This window comes from Ranitomeya imitator, chromosome 10, assembly GCF_032444005.1.
Source record: "Ranitomeya imitator isolate aRanImi1 chromosome 10, aRanImi1.pri, whole genome shotgun sequence".
NCBI lineage: Eukaryota > Metazoa > Chordata > Amphibia > Anura > Dendrobatidae > Ranitomeya > Ranitomeya imitator.
Window position 1 is genome coordinate 146,070,495 of NC_091291.1, and position 15,883 is coordinate 146,086,377.

The 15,883-nt window shown below is 52.3% G+C and overlaps 1 protein-coding gene across 6 annotated transcripts in view; it reads right to left on the reverse strand.

Moving 5' to 3' along the window:
• ETS1 (ETS proto-oncogene 1, transcription factor) overlaps positions 1-15,883 on the reverse strand; it is a 102,400-nt gene that overhangs the window by 4,079 nt on the left and 82,438 nt on the right. For 3 of the 6 annotated variants that reach the window (XM_069741056.1, XM_069741054.1, XM_069741058.1), the window contains 6 exons: positions 10,834-10,953; positions 10,515-10,715; positions 9,163-9,240; positions 7,083-7,331; positions 6,404-6,664; positions 819-937 (listed from right to left, as the gene is read on the reverse strand). In XM_069741056.1, the coding sequence (XP_069597157.1) occupies positions 819-937; positions 6,404-6,664; positions 7,083-7,331; positions 9,163-9,240; positions 10,515-10,715; positions 10,834-10,953 (1,028 nt within the window). The remainder of the gene's footprint in view (positions 1-818; positions 938-6,403; positions 6,665-7,082; positions 7,332-9,162; positions 9,241-10,514; positions 10,716-10,833; positions 10,954-15,883) is intronic. The other 3 variants (XM_069741057.1, XM_069741055.1, XM_069741060.1) reach the window with 1 other exon arrangement.

Sequence of the window (15,883 nt, forward strand, 5' to 3'; positions counted from 1 at the left end):
TTTATTAAAGCAAAGAAGTGGAATATTCTTGAATGGCCAAGTCAGTCACCTGATCTCAACCCAATTGAGCAGCATTTCACTTGTTAAAGACTAAACTTCAGACAGAAAGGCCACAAACAAACAGCAACTGAAAACCACCGCAGTGAAGGCCGAGCATCAAAAAGGAGGAAACACAGCATCTGGTGATGCCCATGAGTTCAACACTTCAGGCAGTCATTGCCAACAAAGGGTTTTCAACCAAGTACTAAAAATGAACATTTTATTTAAAATTATTGAATCTGTCCAATTACTTTTGGTCCCTTTTAAAAACAGGGTGGCACATGTTAAGGAGCTGAAACTCCTAAACCCTTCATCCAATTTTAATGTGGATACCCTCAAATGAAAGCTGAAAGTCTGAACTTCAACTGCATCTGAATTGTTTTGTTTAAAATTCATTGTGGTAATGTCTATAACCAAAATGAGAAAAATGTTGTCTCTGTCCAAATATATATGGACCTAACTATGTCCTGCCTGGTTCGTGCATTGATGTAGATGCTGATCCGAATCCATAAAATGTTCTGTCCCAACACTGCACCCGACACAAATCCACCGCAGCTATGTGGTCATCTGAATCTTAGTGGTGCAGCCTCTGGCTCTGGGCCTGTGAGGTATCAATCTCTGCACAGAAGGGACTAATGAGGAACCGTTGTATTTGTCTTCCATGGAGCCGCTCTGCCCACCACAGTAAGAACCACTCCAGTGTAATTCTAAGGTCGGTCATGGAGTCGCCCAGCGCCCATTAGCTATCAGGGCATCGTGGTGCAGCTTTGGCCACTTACCTCATCTGGGTCGGAGAGTTTAAACTCCCAGCCATCTCCGGTCCAGCTGATGAAGGACTGGCATGACTTGTCTGTAAGTAGCTCCAAGAGGAACTGCCAGAGCTGGATGGGTCCGCTGCCTGGAGAAGAGATGGACGGGGAGACACTGTGAGCTCATCCGGAATATGAAGAAACAAAACCAGAACATCCGCAAGTGACAGCGCAAAGTGACTACGAGGACACGATAGCGCACCACCTGCAGAGCAGTGACAGCGCAAAGTGACTGAGGACACGATAGTGCACCACCTGCAGAGCAGTGACAGCGCAAAGTGACTACGAGGACACACTGGTGCACCACCTGCAGAGCAGTGACAGCGCAAACTGACTACGAGGACACACTGGTGCACCACCTGCAGAGCAGTGACAGCGCAAAGTGACTACGAGGACACACTGGTGCACCACCTGCAGAGCAGTGACAGCGCAAAGTGACTACGAGGACACACTGGTGCACCACCTGCAGAGCAGTGACAGCGCAATGTGACTACAAGGACACGATAGTGCACCACCTGCAGAGCAGTGACAGCGCAAAGTGACTACGAGGACACACTGGTGCACCACCTGCAGAGCAGTGACAGCGCAAAGTGACTACGAGGACACACTGGTGCACCACCTGCAGAGCAGTGACAGCGCAATGTGACTACAAGGACACACTGGTGCACCACCTGCAGAGCAGTGACAGCGCAAAGTGACTGAGGACACGATAGTGCACCACCTGCAGAGCAGTGACAGCGCAAAGTGACTACGAGGACACGATAGTGCACCATCTGCAGAGCAGTGACAGCGCAAAGTGACTGAGGACACGATAGTGCACCACCTGCAGAGGAGTGACAGCGCAAAGTGACTACGAGGACACGATAGCGCACCACCTGCAGAGCAGTGACAGCGCAAAGTGACTACGAGGACACACTGGTGCACCACCTGCAGAGCAGTGACAGCGCAAAGTGACTGAGGACACGATAGTGCACCACCTGCAGAGGAGTGACAGCGCAAAGTGACTAGGAGGACACGATAGCGCACCACCTGCAGAGCAGTGACAGCGCAAAGTGACTACGAGGACACGATAGTGCACCACCTGCAGAGCAGTGAAAGCGCAAAGTGACTATGAGGACACGCTGGTGCACCACCTGCAGAGCAGTGACAGCGCAAAGTGACTAGGAGGACACGATAGCGCACCACCTGCAGAGCAGTGACAGCGCAAAGTGACTAGGAGGACACGATAGCGCACCACCTGCAGAGCAGTGACAGCGCAAAGTGACTAGGAGGACACGATAGCGCACCACCTGCAGAGCAGTGACAGCGCAAAGTGACTACGAGGACACACTGGTGCACCACCTGCAGAGCAGTGACAGCGCAAAGTGACTGAGGACACGATAGCGCACCACCTGCAGAGCAGTGAAAGCGCAAAGTGACTATGAGGACACGCTGGTGCACCACCTGCAGAGCAGTGACAGCGCAAAGTGACTAGGAGGACACGATAGCGCACCACCTGCAGAGCAGTGACAGCGCAAAGTGACTAGGAGGACACGATAGCGCACCACCTGCAGAGCAGTGACAGCGCAAAGTGACTAGGAGGACATGATAGTGCACCACCTGCAGAGCAGTGACAGCGCAAAGTGACTACGAGGACATGATAGTGCACCACCTGCAGAGGCGCTGCTGCCATGGCTGTCAATTTGGGAAAATAAGGAACAAGAATAATTTGATGGATTATATTTTGTTTTTATATTTTGGTAAAAACTGTCAAATCCATCTTACTTAAAGTGACCTGAGAGGAAACAAATAAGTTTTTTTTCTAATTTGGCAGGTGTTCATGTGACTACGATGGATTACGCAGCGTTCCCGGTATCTCCAGTCTCTGATACTGGGATATTTTGCAGAGCTGGAGCTGCGCAGAAGCAGCAGGATGTAGTGTGGTTAACATTCACATCAGGCCAAGATTTCAGCTAAAACATCACCTCACTGACAGCGCAGACTAACGAGCTGCATCCATCACCTACAGACGGAAACCCAACAACACAACCCCCAATTACAGAATAACCGGGGTCCATTCTGCATCTGGGGCCTTTTGTGGGTGTGATTACATTAGTACAGAGAAGCCAAGATGGGCAAAGTGACAACAACCACGCCGGCATCTGGACGCTACATAGGACCCAGCACAGTCCCTGGAGGGGTCTTGGGTAGAACAATGTGCCTACAGAGATCAGCGACCATGAGCGTCTCCCCCATACTTAGACATGTGACGGCTCCATGGACTGGATTCCTGAGCCCTGGTGGTGGCAACTCGCTGGAAAGTCCCCGCGCCACCACAGATGGGCTGATTAACAGCGCACTTGTGTCCCCCACTGTGAACCCTGATCAGGTTAGGGGTCATCGGGTTAAAGACTACATCCAGTCAATGGGAGTCACATGCTATCTCTGCGCACAATGCGGCCTCTGTTACAAGCACTGCCCGGCATGGCCGCCCGATCTAGGCAGTCACATGATAGGAATGCGCTCGCTTCACCGGGAAAAAATGTCTCCCCATTCAGTAACTGGGGGGAAAGGGAACCCTGATACTAAAAATAAATGAGACAACACAGACCCCTCTTTCTGTCCCTTTCGCGGGACAATGTCTGGGCTGCAGTGACATAATGGTGGCCTTATCATGGAGGCTTTAATGGAGCGCCTGGAGATGCAGTCTGTCTGGGGTGAGGAGTCTGATGTGAGGGTGGCGATGAATCCGACGGCATCTATAATTCACAATGTGGAGGAACGGACTGAAATGAATTGTGACCTGTGCACACTTTTGGCTCCGGCCTTCAGGCCACAGCTGTGAGTGCAGCGACCGCAAGTCCCAGGGGCGCTCGGAAGAAGGAACGTTCCCAGGCTCAAGAGCATTTTCTGTTTAAATAAGAAAACATTTATTCAGATATCGAGTGGCTGACCTGCAGTCTTATCCGTCCGTCCCCCTGGCGCCTTGTTCCCGGACTCCATGTTCAGTCGTTTTTGTTTCAATAGTGAATTATAGCTTTAATGGGAAAAGGCAAGTCCTCCTCAATCTACCCAAAATAGCCCACCTCCTGCCGCGATCACGCCGCCATCGATACCGTGAACGGCGCAGACTCCGGTGCCCATCATCGGGAGCGTCGCCTCCTCGCAGCCTGCGTCACTATCTGTAAACACCGTGTCTGAATGTCCTCCATCTGCCCTTCTGTGTACATACTTGTGGCCGGGGACGGCGGATAGATGTATAGTTTGTGTATCTCTTGTGGAATTGTTTAGGAAAAGATCGGTAACTTGTGTGGTCAGACCCCGGGAGCGGAGGAAGGCGAGCTCAGCCTTTACAATGAATGTGCCTCATATAATGGAGGGTGGGGGGCCATAATGGTGCTTCAGCAATGTGGGAGAGGCGGGGGGCACCCAGATGGCTTCAGCTAATGTGTATGGAGACATGAGGATACATTAGAGGGGCTAGGGGAAGATGGCGATGCCTGGACCATGCGTCCACAAGAAAACATGGAGATATGTCTGTTACTGATCACAGAAGAAAGTCAGCGCACGAACAGAGTCTGTATATACTCAGCGCACAGTCCGTGTGTAATCGGTATATACTCAGCGCACAGTCCGTGTGTAATCGGTATATACTCAGCGCACAGTCCGTGTGTAATCGGTATATACTCAGCGCACGGTCCGTGTGTAATCGGTATATACTCAGCGCACGGTCCGTGTGTAATCGGTATATACTCAGCGCACGGTCCGTGTGTAATCGGTATATACTCAGCGCACGGTCCGTGTGTAATCAGTATATAATCAGCGCACGAACAGAGTCTGTATATACTCAGCGCACAGTCCGTGTGTAATCGGTATATACTCAGCGCACGGTCCGTGTGTAATCGGTATATACTCAGCGCACGGTCCGTGTGTAATCGGTATATACTCAGCGCACGGTCCGTGTGTAATCGGTATATACTCAGCGCACGGTCCGTGTGTAATCGGTATATAATCAGCGCACGAACAGAGTCTGTATATACTCAGCGCACAGTCCGTGTGTAATCGGTATATACTCAGCGCACAGTCCGTGTGTAATCGGTATATACTCAGCGCACAGTCCGTGTGTAATCGGTATATACTCAGCGCACGGTCCGTGTGTAATCGGTATATACTCAGCGCACGGTCCGTGTGTAATCGGTATATACTCAGCGCACGGTCCGTGTGTAATCGGTATATACTCAGCGCACGGTCCGTGTGTAATCGGTATATACTCAGCGCACGGTCCGTGTGTAATCGGTATATACTCAGCGCACGAACAGAGTCTGTATATACTCAGCGCACAGTCCGTGTGTAATCGGTATATACTCAGCGCACGGTCCGTGTGTAATCGGTATATACTCAGCGCACGAACAGAGTCTGTATATACTCAGCGCACGGTCCGTGTGTAATCGGTATATACTCAGCGCACGAACAGAGTCTGTATATACTCAGCGCACAGTCCGTGTGTAATCGGTATATACTCAGCGCACGGTCCGTGTGTAATCGGTATATACTCAGCGCACGAACAGAGTCTGTATATACTCAGCGCACAGTCCGTGTGTAATCGGTATATACTCAGCGCACGGTCCGTGTGTAATCGGTATATACTCAGCGCACGAACAGAGTCTGTATATACTCAGCGCACAGTCCGTGTGTAATCGGTATATACTCAGCGCACGGTCCGTGTGTAATCGGTATATACTCAGCGCACGGTCCGTGTGTAATCGGTATATACTCAGCGCACGGTCCGTGTGTAATCGGTATATAATCAGCGCACGGTCCGTGTATAATCAGCGCACGGTCCGTGTGTAATCGGTATATACTCAGCGCACGGTCCATGTGTAATCTGTGAATAATCAGCGCACGGTCCGTGTGTAATCTGTGTATAATCAGCGCACGGTCCGTGTGTAATCTGTGTATAATCAGCGCACAGTCCGTGCGAGACCCTCACACCCCACATGCAGGGTAGACGGGTGGGTAATGAGGGGCTGTGGAGATAAACATCCCCCCCATCCTGCATGTAGGGTAGATGGGGGGGTGGGGGGGGGTAATGAGATGTGAAACGAGACCCTCACATCCCGCATGCAGGGTAGATGGGGGGGATGCAGTATATTTTTCCCCAATGTTCACAGATTGAGTTCGCTTTCCTACAAGACCCCGTAGCACAGGTCCATCCCTATTGTCAGCTGCGGGTCTTTGTGACGTTTTGTCGCAGTGTTTTCGGCTGACACCTCTGCGCTGTGCTTGGTCTCAGCACCTCGATCACATCAGTCACACAGAAGGTGTGAAAGTGACTTGTAACGGAAAATAAACCCTGCAGCAGCGTTTGATGTTGTCTGAGATGGAGATGAAGCTCCAGGTTTACTTATCAGACACAGAAATCATGACCCAATTTAGAAACCTGCACCGGTGCGGGCGATGGCTCCTCACCACCCACTCGCCACCAGGCAGCAGCCTCACATCTCGCGACCTCAGGCATGGAACCACTGTGTAGCCCCGCAGTCCCCCTACAATGTGAGCCCTGGTAACAGCCTCACCTGTGTATCCAGCCAGGGCGGCAGCGGGGATCACTGGTTTGTCTTTATTCAGCTCGGCTCGGTCTCTCACATAGTCCTTGAATGTTCCTTTGGGCTTGTGGTTGGGCAGTGCCGGCTGGTAGTCCTCAGAGTCAAAGCTGTCGTACGAGGGGACGCGCTGCAGGCTGTTGTAGGACGACTGACTGCTCCAGGACTGGGTGAGACGGTCACAGCTGTCGTGACTCTCAATGCTTTCAAATGACTCCTGCCCCCCGAGTTTACCTGCCCGAAAAGAGGCATGAGGATGGCATCAGTCTGACATTACCCAGCCGCAGCACGACACAGACCCATAGAAGTCTAGGGAGAAACTGTCACTGCCTCAGCAGATCTGCACAGGAGCTGCATACTCAAAACGATGACTCCTTGCTGAGCTGCTGCATCACTTCTTTCTTCCTATCCTACACTCTATGATGCACTACTTTACAGAAATAAATCTACAATTCTTTCCTACACAGTTCTAGCTGGGAGTCGTCCTTGCGGCTGACTGGCTCTGCACATGATCAGAGGCCTCTAACCTCCATTTTGAATACTGATCTCTTAAACTTCGGAATTAGTGAATCACTTGATGAGTCTTTATGACATCATGGTCAGTGATCGGCTGCATATTCCCCTCCCCCAATGTCTTGGCAGAAGCTCTTACCTCGGCTGATCCGGGCCACGCACATGTTATCTGGAGACACCACCTCCTGCTTGATAGTAAAGTAGTCTCCTTGGAGCGAGTCTGGTGCTACGGGGTCTCGCAGTAGTGGAGAGGGGTATTCGGTCTCATATTTCAGAGACAAGAGCTCCTCTGAACTGATGGGGTGCAGGGTCTGGTAGGACTCTGTGATGAAGCTGGGCTCGGAGAACTCTGATGGCGGGACACACTGCGGATGCTCCACACCGTAACCTGCAAAACGCGACATTGGTCACAAATTAGGATCTGGGTGAGCTGCTGCGCTTTACGATGAGAAGACACATACAGTGGGTGCGGAAAGTATTCAGACCCTTTACAGTTTTCACTTTTTTTTCATTGCAGCCAATTTGGTAAATTCAATAAAGTTCAATTTTTTTTCTCATTAATGTACACTGCACCCCATCTTGACTGAAAAAAAAACAAATGTAAATTTTTTTGCAAATTTAATAAAAAAGAAAAACTGAAATATCCCATAGTCATAAGTATTCAGACCCTTTGCTCAGACTCCTATTTAAGTCCCATGCTGTCCATTTCCTTGTGATCCTCCTTGAGATGGTTCTACTCCTTCATTGGAGTCCAGCTGTGTGTAATTAAACTGATAGGACTTGATTTGGAGCAGCGCACACTGTCTATATAAGACCTCACAGCTCACAGTGCATGTCAGACCAAATGAGAATCATGAGGTCAAAGGAACTGGCCAAGGAGCTCAGAGACAGAATTGTGGCAAGGCGCAGATCTGGCCAAGGTTACAAAACAATTTCTGCAGGACTCATGGTTCCTAAGAGCACAGTGGCCTCCATAATCCTTAAATGGAAAGAGTTTGGGACCACCAGAAGTCTTCCTAGTCCTGGCCGTCCAGCCAATCTGAGCAATCGTGGGAGAAGAGCCTTGGTCAGAGAGGTAAAGAGGAACCCCAAGATCACTGTGGCTGAGCTCCAGAGATGCAGTAGGGAGATAGGTGACTTTGTGGAACCTTCTCCCATCATTGCAGCCCTCCACCCGTCGGGCCTTTATGGCAGAGTGGCCCAACGGAAGCCTCTCCTCAGTGCAAGACATATGAAAGCCGCATTGTGTGTTTTTTTTTTTTTTAGCAAACTCTAAGGACTCCCAGACTATGACCAATAAGATTCTCTGGTCTGATGAGATGAAGATAGACCTTTTTGGTGATAATTCTAAGCGCTATGTGTGGAGAAAACCAGGCACTGCTTATCACCTGCCCAATACAATCCCAACAGTGAAACATGGTGGTGGCAGCATCATGCTATGGGGGTGTTTTTCAGCTGCAGGGACAGGACGACTGGTCGTCATTGAAGGAAACATGAATGTGGCCAAGTACAGAGATATCCTGGATGAAAACCTCTTCCAGAGTGCTCTGGACCTCAGACTTGGCTGAAGCTTCACCTTCCAACAAGACAATGACCCTAAGCACACAGCTAAAATAACAAAGGAGCGGCTTCAGAACAACTCTGACCATTCTTGACCGACCCAGCCAGAGCCCTGACCTAAACCCAATGGAGCATCTCTGGAGAGACCTGAAAATGGCGTCCACCAACGTTCACCATCCAACCTGACGGGACTGGAGAGGATCTGCAAGGAAGAATGGCCGAGGATCCCCAAATCCAGGGGTGAAAAACTTGTGGCATCATTCCCAAGAAGACTCATGGCTGCACTAGGGACTTCTACTCAATACTGAGCAATGACTCTGATATTTCAGTTTTTCTTTTTTTAATAAATTTGCAAACATTTCTACATTTCTGTTTTTTTTTTTCCAGTCAAGATGGGGTGCAGAGTGAACATTAATGAGGAATAAATGAACTTTGTTTCATTGCAGCCATTTGGTAAATTCAATAAAGAGTGAAAAATGTATAGGGGTCTGAATACTTTCCGCACCCTCTGTACATGGAGCGATAGCGCACTGCAAAACCCGACTGGGAATATGAAATATTCAGAGAACTGGATTGTGGCTTATGTGATGGAAACCTCCCAATCTGACAGTCCTAGAGCAGAAACCCCCAGAGTTCAGATGGACTCCACCAATACTCACTGATGAAATATTCTGAGCTGTATCTGGACTCGGGGTACGCTGCCGTCAGCTCATTCGCTTGATACAGTTTAGAATCTTCTGGACCAATTGGTGAAAAAGAATAAAATAAAGAGAAAGAAAGAAATGTATTACTGATACAATGAAGTGCAACCTCTGCTCAGCGCAGCATGACATGAGCGAGAATATGCACGGGTATGTTTTATCTGACTCGTAGACCGCGCCCTGCAGCCACACAACATCCCATACACAAACACCAGGCTGCACCTCCACATCTTATCCCGCAGAGACTCCACGCTGCCCCTGCACCTCCACATCTTATCCCGCAGAGACTCCACGCTGCCCCTGCACCTCCACATCTTATCCCGCAGAGACTCTATGCTGCCCCCTGCACCTCCACATCTTATCCCGCAGACTCCACGCTGCCCCCTGCACCTCCACATCTCATCCTGCAGAGATTCCACGCTGCCCCCTGCACCTCCCCATCTTATCCCGCAGAGACTCCACGCTGCCCCTGCACCTCCACATCTTATCCCGCAGAGACTCTATGCTGCCCCCTGCACCTCCACATCTTATCCCGCAGACTCCACGCTGCCCCCTGCACCTCCACATCTCATCCTGCAGAGATTCCACACTGCCCCCTGCACCTCCACATCTCATCCTGCAGAGATTCCACGCTGCCCCCTGCACCTCCACATCTCATCCTGCAGAGATTCCACGCTGCCCCCTGCACCTCCCCATCTTATCCCGCAGAGACTCTATGCTGCCCCCTGCACCTCCACATCTTATCCCGCAGACTCCACGCTGCCCCCTGCACCTCCACATCTCATCCTGCAGAGATTCCACACTGCCCCCTGCACCTCCACATCTCATCCTGCAGAGATTCCACGCTGCCCCCTGCACCTCCACATCTCATCCTGCAGAGATTCCACGCTGCCCCCTGCACCTCCCCATCTTATCCCGCAGAGACTCCACGCTGCCCCTGCACCTCCACATCTTATCCCGCAGAGACTCCACGCTGCCCCCTGCACCTCCCCATCTTATCCCGCAGAGACTCCACGCTGCCCCTGCACCTCCACATCTTATCCCGCAGAGACTCCACGCTGCCCCTGCACCTCCACATCTTATCCCGCAGAGACTCCACGCTGCCCCTGCACCTCCACATCTTATCCTCCTGCACCTCCACATCTTATCCTGCACACACTCGGCGCTGTCCACTGCACCTCCACATCTTATCCCGCATGCACACTCCCCACTGCCCCTGCACCTCCACATCTTATCCTGAACGCACTCGGCGCTGTCCCCTGCTCCTCCACATCTTGTACTGCAGCCGCACACATTGCAGGATACATTACCTTTTTGTAAGATTTCTAAGTGTTCCCATAAGATGTCTCCAACAAAATCTGGTGCCAGTTCCAGGAAACATTCCTTGCCGAGGGCGCACAGCGCAGCCCCGCTCATGCGAAACTTATGGAAGTCTACACCTTTCAAGGTGAACTCATTCACTGCCCACGACACCCAGTCCCTGACATGAGCGTCCGTCCATTCTCGAGGATCTGGTGTAGGGACAGAAGAGGCAATGTTTGTATAGAGCTCTGAACCAGGAGCGAGACCCCAAAAGCTGGGGGAACACCACCATCTATAACACCATATATTGTTTGTCAGGAGTCTCACCGAAGGGTATGCCCAGACGTTGCTGCTCCTTTGTGAAGCCGCTGAAGGTAGCCCGGAGAGCCTGAGACATCATCTCCTTACTGCTAGGGGTCAGTAGGGGCACGTCCGCACACTCCATATCTGGAAGAGAGACACAACTTACCAAGAGATGTACAAAAGACCAAATGTACGCTCCACCCTGCGTCACTCCATAGTCAGGACCACTTTCCTCTGCCCTGTTTGTTACATTGAAGCAGTGCAGGTAAAATTATTAGTTGTCCACTCATGGCAATATCTTGATATCCTGTGAATTTAAGATATTTCCTATTTTCAGGATCTCTTCTTACTATGTTTCCATATACAGTGATAATAGCATCATGTACATAGACTAGTCCATGGCGATCAAGCTACATGTAAACAGTACGGGCCCATGGCGGCAAAGCATCACGTTCGCAAGACGGACCCGCGGCGACAAAGCTGCAGATGCCCAAGACCGGCCCGCAATGGCAATGCATCAAGTTCACAAGGCGGGCCCACGGCGACAAGACGGACCCGCGGCGACAAGACAGGCCCGCGGCGACAAAGCTGCAGATGCTCAAGACCGGTCCGCAATGGCAATGCATAAAGTTCACAAGGCGGGCCTGCGGCGACAAGACGGACCCGCGGCGACAAAGCTGCAGATGCTCAAGACCGGCCCGCAATGGCAATGCATCAAGTTCACAAGGCGGGCCCGCGGCGACAAGACGGACCCGCGGCGACAAGACAGGCCCGCGGCGACAAAGCTGCAGATGCCCAAGACCGGCCCGCAATGGCAATGCATAAAGTTCACAAGGCGGGCCTGCGGCGACAAAGCTGCAGATACCAAAGACCGGCCCGCAAGGGCAATGCATCACATTCACAAAACCGGCCAGAGGCGAAGAAGCCGCACATACAGATAACTGGTCCACGGTAGCAAAGCATCACAAGTGACAAAGCTGAACATACACAGGATAGGATAGGTGCATGGTCAAGATTAAAGTTTCACATATACAGGACCAGCCCGCGGCCACAAAGCTGCACATACCAATCTTCAGGCGCACGGGACCACCATGCTGAAGCTTTATGGACACAGGACCGGCCCTTTTAAATCACAAAACGCTCAGATTAGAACATTTAGTCTCCTACAGAGCAGAGTGGACAGAAGAACAAGCGCCTCGCTCTACTCCGGTCACTAATCGTGTGCACTGTGCTTTAGTCTGAGGTTTTATTGACAGATTGTATTGAAGCCTCAGAGACTTCTTCCAAGAACCGTCCATTGCGTCAGAACTCCCGGCTGCCAAAACATGACAAATCCAGATTTACCTCTAGGATCAAGGATTTGCCAAATCTGTAGCAATGCATCCAAATCACAGCCATACACCCACCCAACCACACAGCTACCGGGTCCAGACACTGCAGGGTTAATCATTGCTTTTCAGGGGGTTGTATTAATCTACACAATGGGGGGGAAACGTGACACTATTGATTGGGTCCTGTGTGACAATCCAACCGGGAAAAAGTCTCTGCTCGAACAATCAGTTGTGAAAGAAATCGATGAGGACACCATGACAAGTAATCTACAGTCCACCATGAGACCTGCAGTGCCAAGACAATCACCCCCATCATTGCAAATGTCACTTCCTTAAGTAGCGCTGCACTCCAAACCCAAAAATGAATAAAAAAACATCCCAACTTATGCCTGTAGAGAAGAGTTTATCAGGTTACTCTTCCAGTCCTTCGCCCCCACTAAAAACCCATCAACCTCGTGTATGCCCCCCGGCACACAGGAGACCCGGGTCTATGGAGTCACTTATCAGCAGAGCAAATCCGGCTACAGCTCTGGGATACAAGAAGGGCACACAATGAACGGACGAGGGGCCCGTGCCGTGCCACGAGGGGCCCGTGCCGTGCCACAAGGGGCCCGTGCCGCTCCCAGGTGGTGTGCAGCCAATAAGCAGGGCTAATAGAAGCACAGGGGAGCGGTGTTCTTTTGAGGGAAACAGAAATCTTGCTGGTTCCCTTAAACGTATGAGCAGCTGTGATCTCTCATATATGGATGTACATGTATATACGGAGCGGAGTAAGAGCTCTCGGGGCGTCTCCATAGTGGAGCGATAACATGGAAGGGAGATTTGCAGGAAAATGTTGCAAAAATATCACGTTTGTGTAATATGTGCCTTATTTCTCCCACCAGTGCAGGGACTTTTCTGGAACATAGCTGGAGCCATGTAGGGGGGTCGTGGCTACTATGGTCCTACGGACTCACTAGAATGTATGGCAGAAAGTGGTGTGAATTCCGGCAGGGATGTGCCGCTCCGTGGACTGCACGCGGAGGCTCTGGCTATTTTACCCCTCTAGGCTTCAGAGTAAGGCCGATACCCCATATAATGCCCCACAGACGCTGCAGGCTCGGGCAGTGTGCACAATGTTCTCTCAGAGTTGAGCTCTCCGCGTCTGTGAAGACTCCAGGGGCCGCATGTTATTGTCATGAATGTGGCCCCAGAGCTGATCAGGAATGTTCCCGTCCTTAATGAACCCTCAGACTGAAGTGGACTGGGCTCAAGGACCCCTGAGATGATAAAGGTCTGAGACAGAAGTGGCTGCCCCCCATAAACCTACAGGAGATGTAGGGCACATGGGGCCGGTGGGCATGCAGGAGTTAGGGCTTCACCCAGGTGACACATTCCCTCCAGCAGACTTTTTGGGAAATCGATCATAAATCCATTCATCTTCCTATGACTAATCTGTATGGTTGTGGAGAGCCCGACCCTCCCCTGACCGTAGTGACCGACACTGCGCCTCCTAGTGGCTGCTGCCGAGCCTCCCCTGACCGTAGTGACCGACACTGCGCCTCCTAGTGGCCGCTGCCGAGCCTCCCCTGACCGTAGTGACCGACACCGCCTCCTAGTGGCCGCTGCCGAGCCTCCCCTGACCGTAGTGACCGACACTGCGCCTCCTAGTGGCCGCTGCCGAGCCTCCCCTGACCGTAGTGACCGACACTGCGCCTCCTAGTGGCCGCTGCCGAGCCTCCCCTGACCGTAGTGACCGACACTGCGCCTCCTAGTGGCCGCTGCCGAGCCTCCCCTGACCGTAGTGACCGACACTGCGCCTCCTAGTGGCCGCTGCCGAGCCTCCCCTGACCGTAGTGACCGACACTGCGCCTCCTAGTGGCCGCTGCCGAGCCTCCCCTGACCGTAGTGACCGACACTGCGCCTCCTAGTGGCCGCTGCCGAGCCTCCCCTGACCGTAGTGACCGACACTGCGCCTCCTAGTGGCCGCTACCGAGCCTCCCCTGACCGTAGTGACCGACACTGCGCCTCCTAGTGGCCGCTACCGAGCCTCCCCTGACCGTAGTGACCGACACTGCGCCTCCTAGTGGCCGCTGCCGAGCCTCCCCTGACCGTAGTGACCGACACTGCGCCTCCTAGTGGCCGCTGCCGAGCCTCCCCTGACCGTAGTGACCGACACTGCGCCTCCTAGTGGCCGCTGCCGAGCCTCCCCTGACCGTAGTGACTGACACTGCGCCTCCTAGTGGCCGCTGCCGAGCCTCCCCTGACCGTAGTGACACACTGTGCCTCCTAGTGCCCGCTGCCGAGCCTCCCCTGACCGTAGTGACCGACACTGCGCCTCCTAGTGGCCGCTGCCGAGCCTCCCCTGACCGTAGTGACTGACACTGCGCCTCCTAGTGGCCGCTGCCGAGCCTCCCCTGACCGTAGTGACCGACACTGCGCCTCCTAGTGGCCGCTACCGAGCCTCCCCTGACCGTAGTGACTGACACTGCGCCTCCTAGTGGCCGCTGCCGAGCCTCCCCTGACCGTAGTGACCGACACTGCGCCTCCTAGTGGCCGCTGCCGACCCTCCCCTGACCGTAGTGACTGACACTGCGCCTCCTAGTGGCCGCTGCCGAGCCTCCCCTGACCGTAGTGACACACTGTGCCTCCTAGTGCCCGCTGCCGAGCCTCCCCTGACCGTAGTGACCGACACTGCGCCTCCTAGTGGCCGCTGCCGAGCCTCCCCTGACCGTAGTGACTGACACTGCGCCTCCTAGTGGCCGCTGCCGAGCCTCCCCTGACCGTAGTGACCGACACTGCGCCTCCTAGTGGCCGCTGCCGAGCCTCCCCTGACCGTAGTGACCGACACTGCGCCTCCTAGTGCCCGCTGTCGAGACAAACTATAGCCTAATGGATAGGTAAGAATTCACCGTATGAAGTTACTACTCCCCCCATCATCCCAGCAGAGGCAGGGCACTTAGATCTGAGTATACAGGTATAAATCTTATGGCACAGGTAATACACAGCTCCTGGCAGACATTGCTGCATTACATGTAAATCACCTTTCTCCATGACGGGGACTTTCCAGATCTGTATAATAAAAACTTCTGCAACTTTCTACTGTATTTTTTTTATTCCAATTTTTCAGCAGGTTCATGTTCTCTGCATGCGATCAGTGAATAGAAGAGTAAATGTACAACTGCTACATAAGAGAAAGCACTGACACACTGTAGCAAGCTCTGCACCTGTGTCAGTACCAATAATGCACTGAAGAAGGAGCTGAAATCCTCCGGTATCAGGATCACATTAGTGGCGCCAGAGAGTGCACCCCGCTACAAGGGTCATCACTGTACTTTACAGCACAGTGTGACGAGCCCCCGGATCATATTCCCGGCCAGGCTCTGCTGGTGGGCTCCCCTCACATGGGATTAGTGGCTATTATAGGGGATTATCACCGGGGTCCACACCAATGAATGCTGTATAAAGGGAAGCACTTGAGATAACACAATAGAGGAGACCCTGGAGCAGCGGGCACACGTGGACGCCCGGCCTAATCTCAGCTTGGCACAATCACATACCCCGACACTGCAGCCGGACCCCATTAGGCTAAATACAAGCACATGTACAAGTGCTGCCATTGCTCCGATCTACGCCGCTAACACCGGACACAATCTGACGGCATCACTGCGATATATAAGGCCACGTTCACACCTTCAGTATATGGCGGTATTTTACATCAGCCATTTTATAAGCCAAAGTAGAATAGAAACCCGTCACCACTT